Source organism: Micrasema longulum, unplaced genomic scaffold (assembly GCF_059751315.1).
Source record: "Micrasema longulum isolate JH-2025_06_02 unplaced genomic scaffold, ASM5975131v1 h1tg000194l, whole genome shotgun sequence".
In the NCBI taxonomy this organism is placed as follows: Eukaryota; Metazoa; Arthropoda; class Insecta; order Trichoptera; family Brachycentridae; genus Micrasema; species Micrasema longulum.
The window spans coordinates 256-15,660 of record NW_028277399.1 but is presented as its reverse complement, the minus strand read 5'-3'; the positions used below and the strand labels follow the sequence as shown (position 1 = coordinate 15,660).

Genomic DNA, 15,405 nt, shown 5'->3' with positions numbered 1-15,405 from the left:
AGGTTAGTCCCAAATATTTTATCGACTTTTCAGTTTTGATTTTTTCGCAGTTATAACATATATCAAGGTTACAGTATTTATTATGAAACATAATGTTGAGGTCAGAAGAAGGGACTGACGATTTAGAATAGTAAAAAGGTATGAATAAAGTTTTTTTTATTATTATTAGAATTTTTAGCTCTGTGTAGTAAAAATTCAAACGAGTTACATATACCGCTTTATCTCATAGAAAAAACGTTAAATATTCTTGTGTGAGTTCCAAAATCTTCTATAACGGTTAACCTTAAAGGTGAGTTACAAAAGCCTCTATGAGAAAATCAACGAATCACAGGCAGCTATTTAAAAACATCAAAATGGCCGCCAAACTACTGCCAAAGTTTTTCTGTGTGGAAGTGTCGTTTTATTGTCTCGGTTTATTTTGATTTTAAAGTGGATATAGCGGGTAAACTAATAAAGGTTGCTGAATAGCTTACCGGTAAATCCTAAAAGAGGTTTCTGGTAAATCCAAAAAGGGGAAATTTTAGAGTTTCCAAATGCTCTATGTCTCAATGAGAGTTTTTTTTATTTATTTTATTTTTATTTTATTTTATTCAGAAAACATACAGTCATTCATAATAAGTATTAAAAACGACAATTTTTAACATAAAAAGACTAATTAAGTTTTCATAAATAATGCAAAAGATATAAACATTAAATGTGCCAAAAAAAAAGAATTTAAAGTGAGAAAAGAATAATTGTTAACATTTGCGTTTTCCATGGAGGTAATAAATTAAAATAAATAAAAAATACCGAATGTACACTCCGAGCCATCCACGCACACATGAACGCGCATCTACATGTAAAACATACACAAACATATACATTACATGCGGCATATATACATAGCATAAACCACTCAAGATGCACATTCAGCAACTATTCCAAATAATCGACCCCATGAAGAAATTTTCTGTATAAATGCAACGTGCAGTTAAAAATGTTTACATTAATACGTAGTCCATTATAATTTCTACAGGTACGTCTAATGAATAAATTCGAGGTATAATTGTTCTTACAAGTTGGTACATAAAAAAAGGGAATTTAATCTGGTATAGCGAAGAGGATAACGGAAACCAATATTTTGTAAAAGATACGGCGAATCAACTATATTATTTAGAATTTTGAAAAGAAAAATTAAATCACATGTAAAGGCGCCTTTTTTGTAGTGATTCTATATTAAAATTAATCAAAGATGCGCCGTAATCATTTTCAATGTTGCCAAAACGATATTCCAGGCTCCTTAAAATTTCTTTTGAATGTTTTATCGACCAAAACTTTCTGTAATGACATTTCAAACACATTTTGTGTAATTCGTAATCATTTTAAATAAAATATGTTTTCCCTCTGTTGTAATAAATTTACTTTAATCTACGAAAAGTAACCATTATAGAATTTACAAACCGAAATAGGGTAAATTGAATTCCGCACCCAAAAGCCGTAAGTTGGATCGTCACAGACATTACGTGCATCGAATGATTAATTGGATATGTTTGAACTTAAGAGAAGAGTAGTTAGTTATCCATTTTGGTGGAACAAGGCTATTTGAAATTGAGACATTAGTCTAATTTTGGTGTGTTTCATGGTCGTCACAAATATCAAAGTAATTTTTAGTAAATTTCGTGTTTAATATTGGTCTGAGTAATAAAACGCTTCCTGTTATTACTCTTCGCTATATGGATCTATCATAATAATATTAGTTACGCATAATCAATTTGATGATAATCACCACCTGAGACCACCATAAGGACATAATATAAGATAATTCATCTCTCTTATGCAAAAAATCATTCAATTATTATTTCATTTTTACTGTACTTTTCCTTTCTCAAGTTGCTTATTTTTTATTAATTTTTGTTTTATACTTTAGTTTAATTTTATATGAAAGTTTTATCTTTTTATTTTTTATTATTATTTGGTTCAATCTGGTAATGGGTGAACTTATAGAAGAGATCCAATCGCGACAACTAGAATATATATATGTTTATATCCCAGCACTGCAGCTACAGAGCGCATGGACGATTGGGAAGAATCCCTAGAAAGTTCCTCGTCTCTAATTATGATATATTACAATTCTGATATATAGCAGCTAGATTACAGCACGTCCTGCAGCTACAGAGCGCATGGACATTAAGTAGTCTAGCCCTATTTGCATTTTTTATTTTTATTTTATGTGACAATGAAGTATAGAGTTTAAGTGATATTAAAAAAAAACAAATATAAAACAAATTTATTAAAATAGAAATTAGATTACAACAAGTCTTGCAGCTACTGAGCGCATAGACGGTTGGAATTCTAGACCCCATTTACTAAATTTAGATATTTAATAGTTACTAACATTTACCTATTGAAGCAGCTACTATTATTGTGGATAATGTATATAGGGCCATTTTTGTGAAAATCACTTCAAGGGCGCTTTATAATATCCAAACACGTCTTGCAGCTACATAGAGCATTGCCGGTTGGGATTCAAGTTCCTCGTTCAAAATTATAATTTAATTCAATAACAGATAGGAGCTAGATTACATCATGTCTTGCTGCTACAGAGCGCATGAACGGTATGAATCCTAGCCCCCATTTATGTAAATACGGGCTAGGATTCATACCGTTCATACCGTTGTTATTTAAAAAGTAAAATATGTTTTTTCTGATTATTTTTTCAAAATCGTTTACAAATAAGATCTGGATTACTACATATCCGGCCTATCGTTCCTTCTTTCTATCCTCTCCTGAAAAGCAGGGTACGTTGTCCGTCGGCTTCATACGGTTTTATTATGTTTATAATTTTGGGAGCTCGCGAGATTCTTGATGCCATTTTCATAAAATTCAGTCCTCGCGAGAGAAAGCCCAGTAAATTTAATATTTGTTCTGCTATACACACACTGTGGGGCACATTCCACCAAGGAATTATAATGCTCACGCAATGTGCAACTGGGTTTTTCCAAGATGAATCTACATAAAAATATACAAATAGGATCTTCGTTTACTTGACCCAAATTCTGAACAACACTAAATATAATTATAATATCAATAACAAAGAGAAGATTGATTAGAATATTCATGATTATCATTTACTAATTATGATAATCCATTACATTCTACGTACGAAAATCTTGTATCACCTTAAATTCCCATAGATGATCTTTGAATCTATTTAAATAGTTTCCGAAAAAAGAATAAAGTTCTATTTAAACTTGTTGCAACAGAGAGGGAAAACATTTTTTGACATTTCCCTTCTTTTACAAGTTTAGATATGAATAACTCCCTAGGAAGGAAATCCAGCCAGTTTGCAAGCATTTGGACATACTCAAAACATTGTTTGATAATGTTCGGTGTCTGAAATAGGATCGTACCCCTGAACGGACGTTTTCCACTCGATGGCTACCCTCAGAAAAAAATATTAAGAAATGAAATCGAGTGATTAATCGTTGCATTTGCCTGCCATACCTGTAGCTTAATCACAAATAACTATCGACGTGATTACAATTTCTCACCATGGTTGTTTATCGTATTCAACATCCGTGAACACCTAATATTAAATGTCAAAATATTTACGTTTGGCGACGTATAATCCTGCTGCGCAATCACATATTTGAAATTCGCCGGTGTAAATATGGAAAATATTCCGAAACTGCTATTTTTATTTATTTAAAAAATATTAAAACTAAACAATTAAACGTAACTGAACTCTTTAAACTAGAATCTTTAAAATTTATTCATAAATTAGCCACTGATGTAATTGTAGACGAAGAATTAAAACTTGAAAAAAATTGTAGTAAACATGAACACAATACGAGAATATCAGAAAAATATCATATACAATCTTTTAAAACGAGAAAAGGACAATCGAGACTTATAAACCATGGACTGAAATTATACAATAAACTACCAGACAAAACTAAACAAAAGACTCAGGCAACCTTTACAAAAGATTTAAAAAATATTATTATTATTAACAGTAGAATGTGAATTTTAAAAGTGAAAACATTTTGTTAAATGTATGTAACCCGTAAGGGTTTATCAATAAAATTTTAATAAAAAAAAAATTATAATGCTATTTATTGCATTTAGCCGGCGCGGCGATTGGCAAGCCAAATGTCAAGAAAAGCAGTCGCCATAGTAATTGTAATTTAATTTTCACCTCTTTGTATTAGATACTCCTTACTATTTTGCAAATGCAATATATTGTATTATTTTTTACAGTAAACGCCGATTTTTCGCCAGTGAATTGTATTTATTTTAGAGGAAAACAAAAAACAAACCGAAGCGACACGAGCGTTGACTTAGAGATTACACACGCGTTGAGTTATGACTGCGATAACTTAAGCGTGTTAATTACTGTTCATTGTGATCGCTCAAATGCTTCGCATGTTTTTAAGCACTTCGATAGTTTTTTTGTGATTGAGCTACAAAGGTCGGGACGTCGATTCCCGGCAGAATCAAAGCGAACTATTTGTCCTATAGGTGGCTCTTGAGGTGTGACAGTGATAGGTGATGATGTGAATTAATATTTTGTTGACCCCGTAATTTATTACTGAGTACAAAAGTGCAAATTTATGGTGTTTCTCGAAACGGAGCGCGATAACCGATTACATTGATGGCCGCTATAATTTTGCATAATTTGAGAGAAAGTAGCGAAATTATGCGTCATGCGGATGTTGTACGTTGTACCTACACACAATAGCGTACCGCGTCTCGTATATTTTTCTACCATGACAACAATTTTGACACATTGGAAAATTGATGTTTTACTAAATGAATATTTTTTAACATTTTAAACAACATGAAAATGCCGCCAAAATCAGCAACAATAAACTATGAAAACATACTGAATCTTGCCATTTGTAACGTACTTTTATGAGGAGTGAGAAAATTGTCCGACTTCCAGTAAAATAATAAAAAAAATGCATAGAATGTGTCAACAAATTGCCAAGATGACATCACTTTATGGAAAAAAAACTAAATGGTGGCTACGCAAATATCTTTGCTCTCTGCATAGTATTTAGATAATGCAAAAAACTAAGATAAACAATAAATGCAAATAAAATCAATCGCAAAATATACATTACCACCAGTTTCGCAGAACAGAAAGCATGAGAATTTCTCCAAAAAGTAGACAATATTAATGTTATTTATTAAAACACATTATGTGATAAAGCATTGAAAAAAGGAAGATTGAATATTTAAATGAACTTGAAGCATTTTTATTTACTGTGCATCGCTGATTAAGATATGCGACACAGGTATTAAAAAATAACAAAGGCATCGTTTTAGAATACAAATTTAATTATAAACAAGTCATATCTGTGAATTTCAATAAATATTTCCGGACAATTGAGGTTACATTTTACCAATCTACCTAGCTATTTTTTTTTACTTGGAATTTAAGTTTCAAGAGGTATAAAAACAATATTACAATTGACACAAACTAGTTGACATACTAAAATTCAACAATAATCATTTGTAGATACCCATTTGATTTTTTTGTAAACAAAGCTTCGACGTATCACATTTTTACCGATCGACGTATATATTTTTCAATGTATAAAACATAAGTTTTCATCTATAATTTTCGGATTTAAAAACGACTGCGTACAAAGTAGCTAGCATTTGGCGTTACGCCATTTTGACGTCATACGTCATACCCGCCGGTGCACTATGGCGTGATGCGTGATTAACATCCTACGTAAAAAAATATCCGACGTAGCACGTAAAAAAACATTAACATCATTACCATTTTAATTTTTCGCTTTTTTAAATAAATAATTTTAAAAAACGTAAAATAGTTTTTGTTTAATTATAGGTATATATTCCACATATGTTTTCGCCATAATATGACGTTTTAACAAATTTGCTTTCGCAGTAAATGCCCTTTTAATAGAAAACTGTTGAATTTACAATACAATAGCACAGTTATGCACGGTCAATTAATTTCATGGTCGTAAAATTCGATTAAATCTGATTAAATCTTTGTAAACACTGATTTTTTATAGAATCAAACAGAAATTTATTTACACACATACGTAAATCTTATTTCCACTAATGCTTGAGATCCCGGGATCGATTTCCGATAGGATTGACAAGAAATATTGATTTAAAATAGGTTTTTGAACTAGGTTCCTACTGTTACTATATAGTCCCGAGCGTAGGTACTACATGTTTCGTACCATCAGAAGCGTAACACTGATAATCTTACACTCGACAAATAAACCCCTCCCGCACAAAATTTAAATGTTAATGCACGCGAGAGAGACATGGCTTGATCGAATTCAACAAATACTTAAGATTTTTCAACACACTATTGCCCTTTTCACACATGCCTCGCAAATCCACCCGGCCCGGTTACTTTACCGCGTACATCCTACAAACGCATAAAAAATTAACGCCGGTAAAATTACCGGGCCGGGTGGATTGGCGTGGCATGTGTGAAATTCGTGCGTCCCTAGATATCGTTTGTTTTTCATTTTATTTATTTATTTATTAAAAGAAAACAACAAAAAAATTACAATATTTACAAACCAAAACTATAGACCAATTATAGTTTTCTGTTCATTACTAAATACAATGTCAAAAAAAGAAGAAAAAAAGCGTACATTTAAAAAGCACTATTCACAAGTAAAAAAAAAAACATTACAATGAAATAAAAAATAAAAGAAAAAGTTTTTGGTTTACTCGGACTTAAAAATGCTTTCGCCGGCGGGTCCATGCGGAGTCACACATCAGCCTTCCTCCTTTCTTCTTGAGGAAATATATATCGATTTCAGTAAAAAACGTGTTATAATTATTTAGAATTCTGGGAAAAGATATATTACCATCTAAAATCCCCTAAAAGCGCCTTGTTTCATCTATAACGTTTCATTATAAAAAATAAGTTCATTAGTTTTAAAATAATTTTACCAAACATTTCCCGTAAAATTATGTGAAAGTTTATTTTGCGGCTTATTTATGAAAAAGTCATTGTATTTTCTCTACTTAAAATTTTAATGATGTATACGCTTTACTATTTTTCGACTTAGTTTCATACTGATGGAATTTACTCTTTTGTTGTTATTGGCGATTTGTAGATCACGGCTGTCGTTTTGTGAAATTCAACATTGCATGCGGTCTATTATTCAACATACTCGATTCATTAGATAATAATATATCGATTTACTGAAATACAAAACAGTATTATTGTCACGTAACATGAGAAAAAAATAAAAACAAAACACATAAAACAAACCCTGTTGTTTTTTGCCCTAATTTATTTTCTCCTTATATTAAAACGCGGAAGTTATTATGACTATACATTTTCGTTTTTCATATAAATTGTAGCTTCGTTGGAAATAGAGTAGGCATCGGTAGGTAAAACAGTTTTCTTTTAACTGACATAAAAACATCCTTCAAATTTAAAATGTTTGAAAAAATTTTGGCATCGTAATATTTCATGTTTGCAGTGCAAATAAATGCTTTCTTGTTAAATAACGTTCAGTTTAGATATTTTTTGAAAGCGTGCATATTCAATCAGTAGGCATTAATTTCTTAAAATGTATCATATTAGATCAAAATAAAAATGATTTTTTTTACAAAATATTATTTTAGTTTTGTCAGCCAACAAAACAAAATATCCTCTATTAACCAACAAGTTAATTGTTCTTTGTACATCATGAATGGGAAATAATTACTTGATTTTGATGACAGCGATTTCACAACAATAATAAATCGACTAATTAAGTTATTATCATATTATTAATCATGTTATTTTTTGTTCTAGATTCAAGATGAAGCTGTTAATTTTGGCCATATTGGTGATAGTTAGTTGCCCTTATATCAAATCGCAGTGTGTAACTGCTGAAGATAGTAATTCCAATGTACAAAACAGTTCCAGAGTTGCACTTTACAGGTAATTTATTTATTTATTAAATTTAATTACCGCCAGTCATCGTCCAAAAATAGAAAAATGTGAAATTGAAAATAAATAGTCGTTTTTCGCCCGCCAGCCGGGTGGACGTTTAGAGTCGAAACCCAAATACCTGCTTATGCCATGAAAGCGTGTAAAAACCCTTTGGATAAACACTGTAAAAAGGATTGTTTAACTTTTAATTGGTATATATTTGTTCACGAGTGATCAACAAAGCTTAAAAATATTAATATTCAAATATGTATAATTTTTTTAAACGTCAAACTCATAGAATTAAGAATAGTCCAGAAACCGCATACGCACATCAAACTGAAGGCGACTAACTACTCATAAATGAGTAGGTTTAAGTTTTGACCCATTAGTTTCTTTGTAGACGTCGCTCAGTACGCAGCTCCTGATTCGAATTTAACAATGCCGTGTTGTGTCCTTTTAAAGTGTAGAAATACTGTTAGGATCTTAAAGAAACAGGATGCAATCACATTTCATGTGTAATTATCAAATGAATGTGTTAGTCACAAATGCATTACGTAAAAATTGAATTATTTTGCCATCTGTCAGATTGTCGAAGGAACGAAATGGAAATTTCGTTAGTGTTGCCAGGGTAGTAAAATGTTTTACCCTACTTTGCTCATATAATAAGAGAAATAATGAAAATTGAACCTCGGATTAAATAACGCCGCGGTGGACATTAAAACATAAATTTAAAACATAAAATATTATTTAACATGATATAAAAATATCCATTTTATGTAAAATAAAATTTGTTTTATATTTTAAGTTCAAAGTTAATTTATTCAATTACTCTTATTAAATGACCCTTTACTTATCTACTCTGTTGTGCCAATCAATGTTTCCGAGTGCACCGTAAAATTTTAGAAAAATTAACAAATTGTTTTTTTTTTTTACTTTACATTTGTGTTCTGGTTATATTCTTCGCGATCTGGCAATATTACTCGGTGACTTCAAGTATGCGCGCGGCAAAAGTGTGTCTAAGTGGGGGAATTATTGGACACAGTCCGATGTATTCAAATATGATTCTACGCTCCTTCTGGACTATTCTTAATTCTATGGTCAAACTAAACAAAGCGGCGCAATGAGGAACTTCAGCCCTACGGGAAATTATGGAAGTCTAGGCATTTGCATTTACCTGTAAATGCCTAGACTTCCATATTCCCTTCTCAGAAATTTTTTCCCTCTCTGTTGAAATAAATTTAAATATGAACAACTCCCTAGGTAGGAAATCCAGCCAGTCTGCAAGCATTTGGACATAATCAAACATTGTTAAAAGAGTCTACTTTATTATTTAATAATTTATGTAAATAACAAAATTTAGATACAGTGCGTCTATTTTCAAGGGTGAAAAATCCATTTTGTTTGGCAGATTGGCTGTAAGTACAAAGCTAAGAGAGATAAGTTCAAATAATTATTTGAACAGGGGACAGAAAACATAAATATTTACAACTAGTTTGCTAAACAGTTAATTTTTGGGAGTTTTTGGACCGAAATTGGGATTAAGCTTTTATTATTTAAAAGGTGGGAGAAGAACAGAAAAGAACACACGGCGAAATACAACAGAGTGGGAAATACACATTTTAAAAGATAAAGTTAGCACAATAATTTGATTTTTAGACGGGGAGTTTTATCAAGAAATATCAACAAAAAACATCAATATCAATAAGAATATGTTTATTTGTGTAATATTAAAAAAAAATTAGCAATCATAATGTGATTATAGGCCAAGGTCCTCTAAAACACATACTTATTTAATGATATAATATGTCCTTTATTGCGTTGCAAATATTTCCCGCGGATACATTTAACTTCCTTTTGCAATTTATTTCTATTTTGTATCATTAATGATATTTGTAGGTGATAAAAACTAAGCTGTATAGGAATCAGAATAAAATATAGTAATTTTTAATAATGCTGTGTCATTATAGAAGAAAGGTCATGACCATCAGTGTTTACTGATATTGACATACTTGTATGTAGTCCACAACTTATTACAAACTCATTAGTCTGAATAAATTTAACCCCTTTTACCTGTGTGCTCCGTATTTTTTTTCTTTCTCTGCTGTCAAATTTCTAACAACAATCTAACATTTTTATTTAATACCTATCCCATTTATATTCAAAATAAATTATAAATGTATTTAATAACTACAGCTTACAAAATAAATAATAATCTATTATACAATATATAAAAAAGAAAAAATAAAAGAATTTGAGATGAATAAGTCACTCAGATACCAACATAATATTAAAATTCCCAAATTCCATACAAGGGTCAAATAGCTTTGTCTTCAAAGGTGTAAAAAATTATAATAATCTTCCCAATGAACTAAAAACTATTAAAAATAATATATCAATAAATAAATTTAAAATGACTGACTTGAATTATAAAAATAAAACTTTTATTTTATTGGTTGGTTGGAAGAAATTGCCATTTGGCAATAAGCCCGCCAATGTACAAATAACATTATGTACATAAAGTTAAATAAATAAAGTTAATTTAAAGAAATTTTTTGAACTCGTGTAAAAACAACATTAATTTTTAATTAGTATGATTGTATTATGTTTTTTCTTTATATATCTTATGTTTTTATTTTTCTTTTCATGTACTTGTATTTAAAATTATATAAACTCTTATAAATAAACAATTAAAACAGCGTAAGTCTCTCCATGCACAAGAGTTAGTCTCTTTTTTTGGAGAGTTATAGTGATAACATTAACTAAAAAATTAATTTAAAAAATTAATTAAATTAACTGAAAATATACCTACGTATTACAACAGAGATGAAGAGCATTTTAGAGAAGGTAATATAGCAGTCTAGGCGTCTACAGGGCTTATGATCTGTCATTGGCTGGTCAGCGCCCTTGAGGTGATTTTCACAAAAACGGCGCTATATAAATTATCCAAATATAAATGAATAAATTTAAGTGGCCACTTTACACACCGTGTAACATACACCATTCTGCCTATATTTGAACATCTATATTCCTTCAATTGTTGATAAATCCACCTGGTCCATGAAGAAGTATAGAAATCGTAGGTATATTTTCGGTTAATTTTTTTTTTTGAAGATCTTCCATGCTAAAATGGTTTTCGCAAGATTATTGAACAATCCCACGAACAGGCCATGCCTTTGTGGGATTTTTTGTTTACTATTTTTCTATTAATATGTATTTCGTTGATATGTAATTATGCTTTATTTTTTTAATACTCTGTTTTATTATTATGTTTATTATAAGAAAATAAAAAAATTTAAATGAAAAAAAAATAAAAAATCTTGGACTAATGAAATTTAACATTCATTCTCCGAAGTAATTTATTTGTGAGATGTTCAAATATAGGCAGAACGGTGAGTGTTACACGGTGTGTAAACCACCCAATGACAGGTCACTCGCGTAAATCATAAGACTGTAAATATTTATTAACAGGCTCTTCAATTAGTTTGGTTTAACTTCCAGAGGTCAACAAGCCTTTACCCTGCGGCTCTTCGAGGCCATTAACAAGAAGAAAGGAGCTGACAATGTGTTCTTCTCTCCCTACTCGGTGTACCACTCCCTCCTGCTGGCCTTCTTCACGTCGGCCAATCAGACAGAGGGAGCGCTCCGAACGTCTCTTCAACTCGGAAATGAGGTAAGGCTTCACTTTCACATTCTATCTTCATCTGTGTGTGTTTCTAGGTTAAGGGGATACTTAACTTTTTTAATAAATATATCTACCGAGGTACCTACGAAGACTCTTCTATTATATTTTTGACCGCCAGCTAGACGTTTAGAATTGAAACAAATATGATTACCTGCGACATAAAAACGTGTAAAAACCTTTCGGATAAACATTGTAAAAAGTAGGTATTGTGTATGTTCACAAAGCTTTGACCAATTTTTTTTTATTTCTTATAAATGTCAAACTACGCATAGAGGCCCAATGAGGAAGTTCAGTGTCTTTTTAAAATTACATTTATTTGTTAATAGACTATTAAACTAAGCCTTTTTTAAATATATCATATCATCAGCGCTATGATTTTTTAAGGTTTTGTATTTCTGAAATAACTCCACGTGTGACGTCAGGGGTTCTTCTCTGTCAGTTCTTCTGATTGGTTTGTTTACGGTACGCAAACCAGATATCCTTGAAATCTGATTTACAAGATATTGTGTTTGCTTCTACGTAGCATATTTTTAACAATGATTTGAGTATGTTCAAATGTTTGCAGACAGGCTGGATTTCCTCCCTAGGGAGTTATTTATAACTAAATTTGTTGCAACAGAGAGGGAAAACATTTTTGAGAAGGGAATATGGAATAGGCATTTACAGTGCTTTTGATCTGTCATTGGCTGGTTTAAGTGGCCACGTGTCACACTGTGTAACATTCACCATTCTGTCCATGTTTAAACATCCACTTTTTCCTCTGTTGCAACAAATTAAGATATGAATCCCTAGGGAGGAAATCCAGCCAGTCTGCAAGCATTTGGACATACTCACACATTGTTGAAAAAGTGCTCGCTTGAACATGATTGTCGTCACTTTCAGTCCGAAGATATGTGTTCCGTATGGTACAGGTTCCACCGATACCTATCGGTGTACTCACCTCTAAACTTGAAGATACAGTCGATATTGTCCCTTTGTAATCGGTCGGGAGAATTTGTCTTCAACTATTCGTCATAATGAATGTGTGGCTTCCGATCTTTGATTGTGTGGTTCTAGGAATTCCTTAACCATTCCTCCCTCTCTCCCGCAGAGTAAAGTGGACCTGATGAGAGCATATCGGCTGGACCAATACCTCCGCAGCGTGGAGCCCTCGGACAGCTACCAGTTCGACTCGGCTAATCGAGTCTACGTGGACAAGAACCTTCCCGTCCGCCAGTGTATGCTGGACTTCTTCCAGAAGGAAATTGAGAAGCTGGTAAGAGCTCACATCAATATCTCGTTTTATTAAGTCACAGTGGCTAATCAAAAATGACATATTATAAACTGTAACACAATATAAATTCAGATTCATGAAAATAAACGTCGCACACACACAATTATGTAAACTGTCTTCTTCCATATTATGTTTTATTAGATTAAGAGAGGATTATTTTTAATTGGTTCTAGTATTGTGAAAATAATTCCACTCATAGAATCATGATATATCAGATAGGCGCTAATGTTACCAGACTGCGAACAATTTACTATCATAAAATACATATATAATTTTGTGTACTGTAATGTTATGTTTTACCACAACAAATATTTTACTGACTGGACTATAAAAAATAACAGGTACTTTTATTAGGAAAACATAAAAAATAATTAAATAATCATTAAGTAATGAAGTAAATTAATACCTACCGTTTAATACTATATTAAGGTTTATTAATAGAAAACCGGGTAAAAATATCGACCACCCTGGCAATACTTACAAAATGTCTATTATTATTATTATTATAGATAACTTATATATCGCCATTTTTGTAATATAATACCTTAAGGGCACTGTACATAGTGATTCTATAGATAAATAAATTGAATTGAAGCTTTTAAATTTGTAATTTAATTAAAACAATTTATTTTGTTATCACATGCTACGGATTTATTCAAATAATTTAGAGAACAAGTGGATTTTAAGTTTTTTACGAAACATCACTTCACTTTCACAGCCTTGCACCTCTGCTGGGAGAGCATTCCATGCCATTAGGGCCCTCGACTGCAAATGCACATTCACTAAATTTAGTGCGCTGTTTGCGTAGACGTATAATAACGTTTCCTCTCACCGTAGACGTAGCTGATCTAAGCATAAGATGCCTGTCAGCTGGTTCATCTGGAATGCAGAGTTCCCTTAGATATTTCCGGAGCAGAGTTGTGCAGTGATTTATACATAAACCAACAGAGTTTGTATTCCACCTTGTGTGGAAAACGTAGCCAGTGTAATGATTTTAATAAATGTTTTTCATCCCAGGACTTCAAGAAGAATCCAGAGCCGTCGAGGGTCCACATCAACGACTGGGTTGCCTCCATCACCAAGAACAACATCAAGGACCTGATTCCCAGCGACGGCATCGACTCTGACACGCAGCTGGTGCTGGTGAACGCCGCACACTTCAAGGGGCTGTGGAGTTCCAAGTTCCAGTCGGACGGGACCAGCAAGGAGGTGTTCTACATCAGCCCCGATCGCCAGACCTTCGTGCAGATGATGAGGCAGAAGGGGAAATTCAACCACGGTAAGAATTGACTTTTTGACCGATATCTAAATTTGGTGCAAAAGAAGCCTCATCCTCGGGAAATATTTGTTAAACCTGAGGATGTTAGAGCGCTTGCCCCTACCAAATTTTTACTTTAATGCTCTTATTTTTACCGTATGTATTCCTCATTAAATACACATACACATAAGCGAAGTCGCTTTTGTTGGATGCAGTGGCGGCTGAAGGGGTTAAAAATGGGGGGGTCATTTTTTTTTTACTAAATAGGTACATGTGTACTTGTATTTCATAATAATGAGGAATTCCAGCCCAATCCGGAATTAAATTTTAAAAATGTTTTCGTGTACACGTGAATATTAAAAATTTTGGAGTAGGATGAAATATCTCAAAAACGCACGCAAAAATAAATAAAAAATGTTAAAAATAGTATTCATTTTAAAATCGTAAATAATGACGTCACTCCTTATATCTACGTGTAGTGTTTCCGGTTTCCGCTTAAAGCCCCCGCAACGTTTTGACCATAGAAAAAAAAATTAATAATTTGTATAATTTGACATTTCAACCAGAGATTATGTCAACTTTATAGGTTTTTCTAAATCGAAACGTTCGTAAAAACAACCATAACATAGAAATGAGCAAATTACGATCAACTAAATGAAGTAATCAAAGCAATATTCCATAGATTCTTGTCAGGTCAGTGAAAGTAAGAACGCCAACCGTTTCATGACGTCACTACTGAAAAGTGACACACTGATTAGTCATTTGGCGCGGTATTTGAAAAATATAACTTTGAAAAATCATATCTTTGTAAATAACGCCCAAAAAAATATAAATTATATATTTATTTATTTATTTTATTCAGAAAACATACAGTCATACAAAATAAGTATTAAAAACAACAATTTTTTAACATAAAAAGACCAATTAAGTTTTCATAAATTAAAAAGATATAAACATTAAATGTGACAAAAAAAATAAATAAATAAGAATTTTAAGTGAGAAAAGAATAATTGCTGACATTTGCGTTTTCCATGGAGATAATAAATTAAAATAAATAAAAATACCGAATGTACACTCCTAGCCATCTACGCACACACATGAACATATATATTTGCTTAGTTAAATAGTACGCTAATAGAAAAAAATAATTTAGAAAACAGTGGAATTCCTCATTATCACACATTTTTTTGTAAAAATACATGAATATATCTATGTCTATATAGATTTTTCCAATATGATACACAAATTAAACCTAACATAGCGAGTGCACATTGTAATTTCAC

General features: G+C 31.7%; 1 protein-coding gene across 1 annotated transcript in view; it reads left to right on the top strand.

Annotated features, from left to right (window-relative positions):
• LOC148283810 (serine protease inhibitor 88Ea-like) overlaps positions 1-14,949 on the top strand; it is a 40,529-nt gene extending 25,580 nt beyond the window's left edge. The window contains exons 2-5 of the mRNA XM_088243163.1: positions 7,790-7,918; positions 11,408-11,579; positions 12,682-12,846; positions 13,882-14,949. Coding sequence (XP_088099289.1) covers positions 7,797-7,918; positions 11,408-11,579; positions 12,682-12,846; positions 13,882-14,154 — 732 coding nt within the window. The 5' untranslated portion in view covers positions 7,790-7,796 and the 3' untranslated portion in view covers positions 14,155-14,949. The remainder of the gene's footprint in view (positions 1-7,789; positions 7,919-11,407; positions 11,580-12,681; positions 12,847-13,881) is intronic.
• The last annotated feature ends 456 nt before the right edge of the window (positions 14,950-15,405 follow it).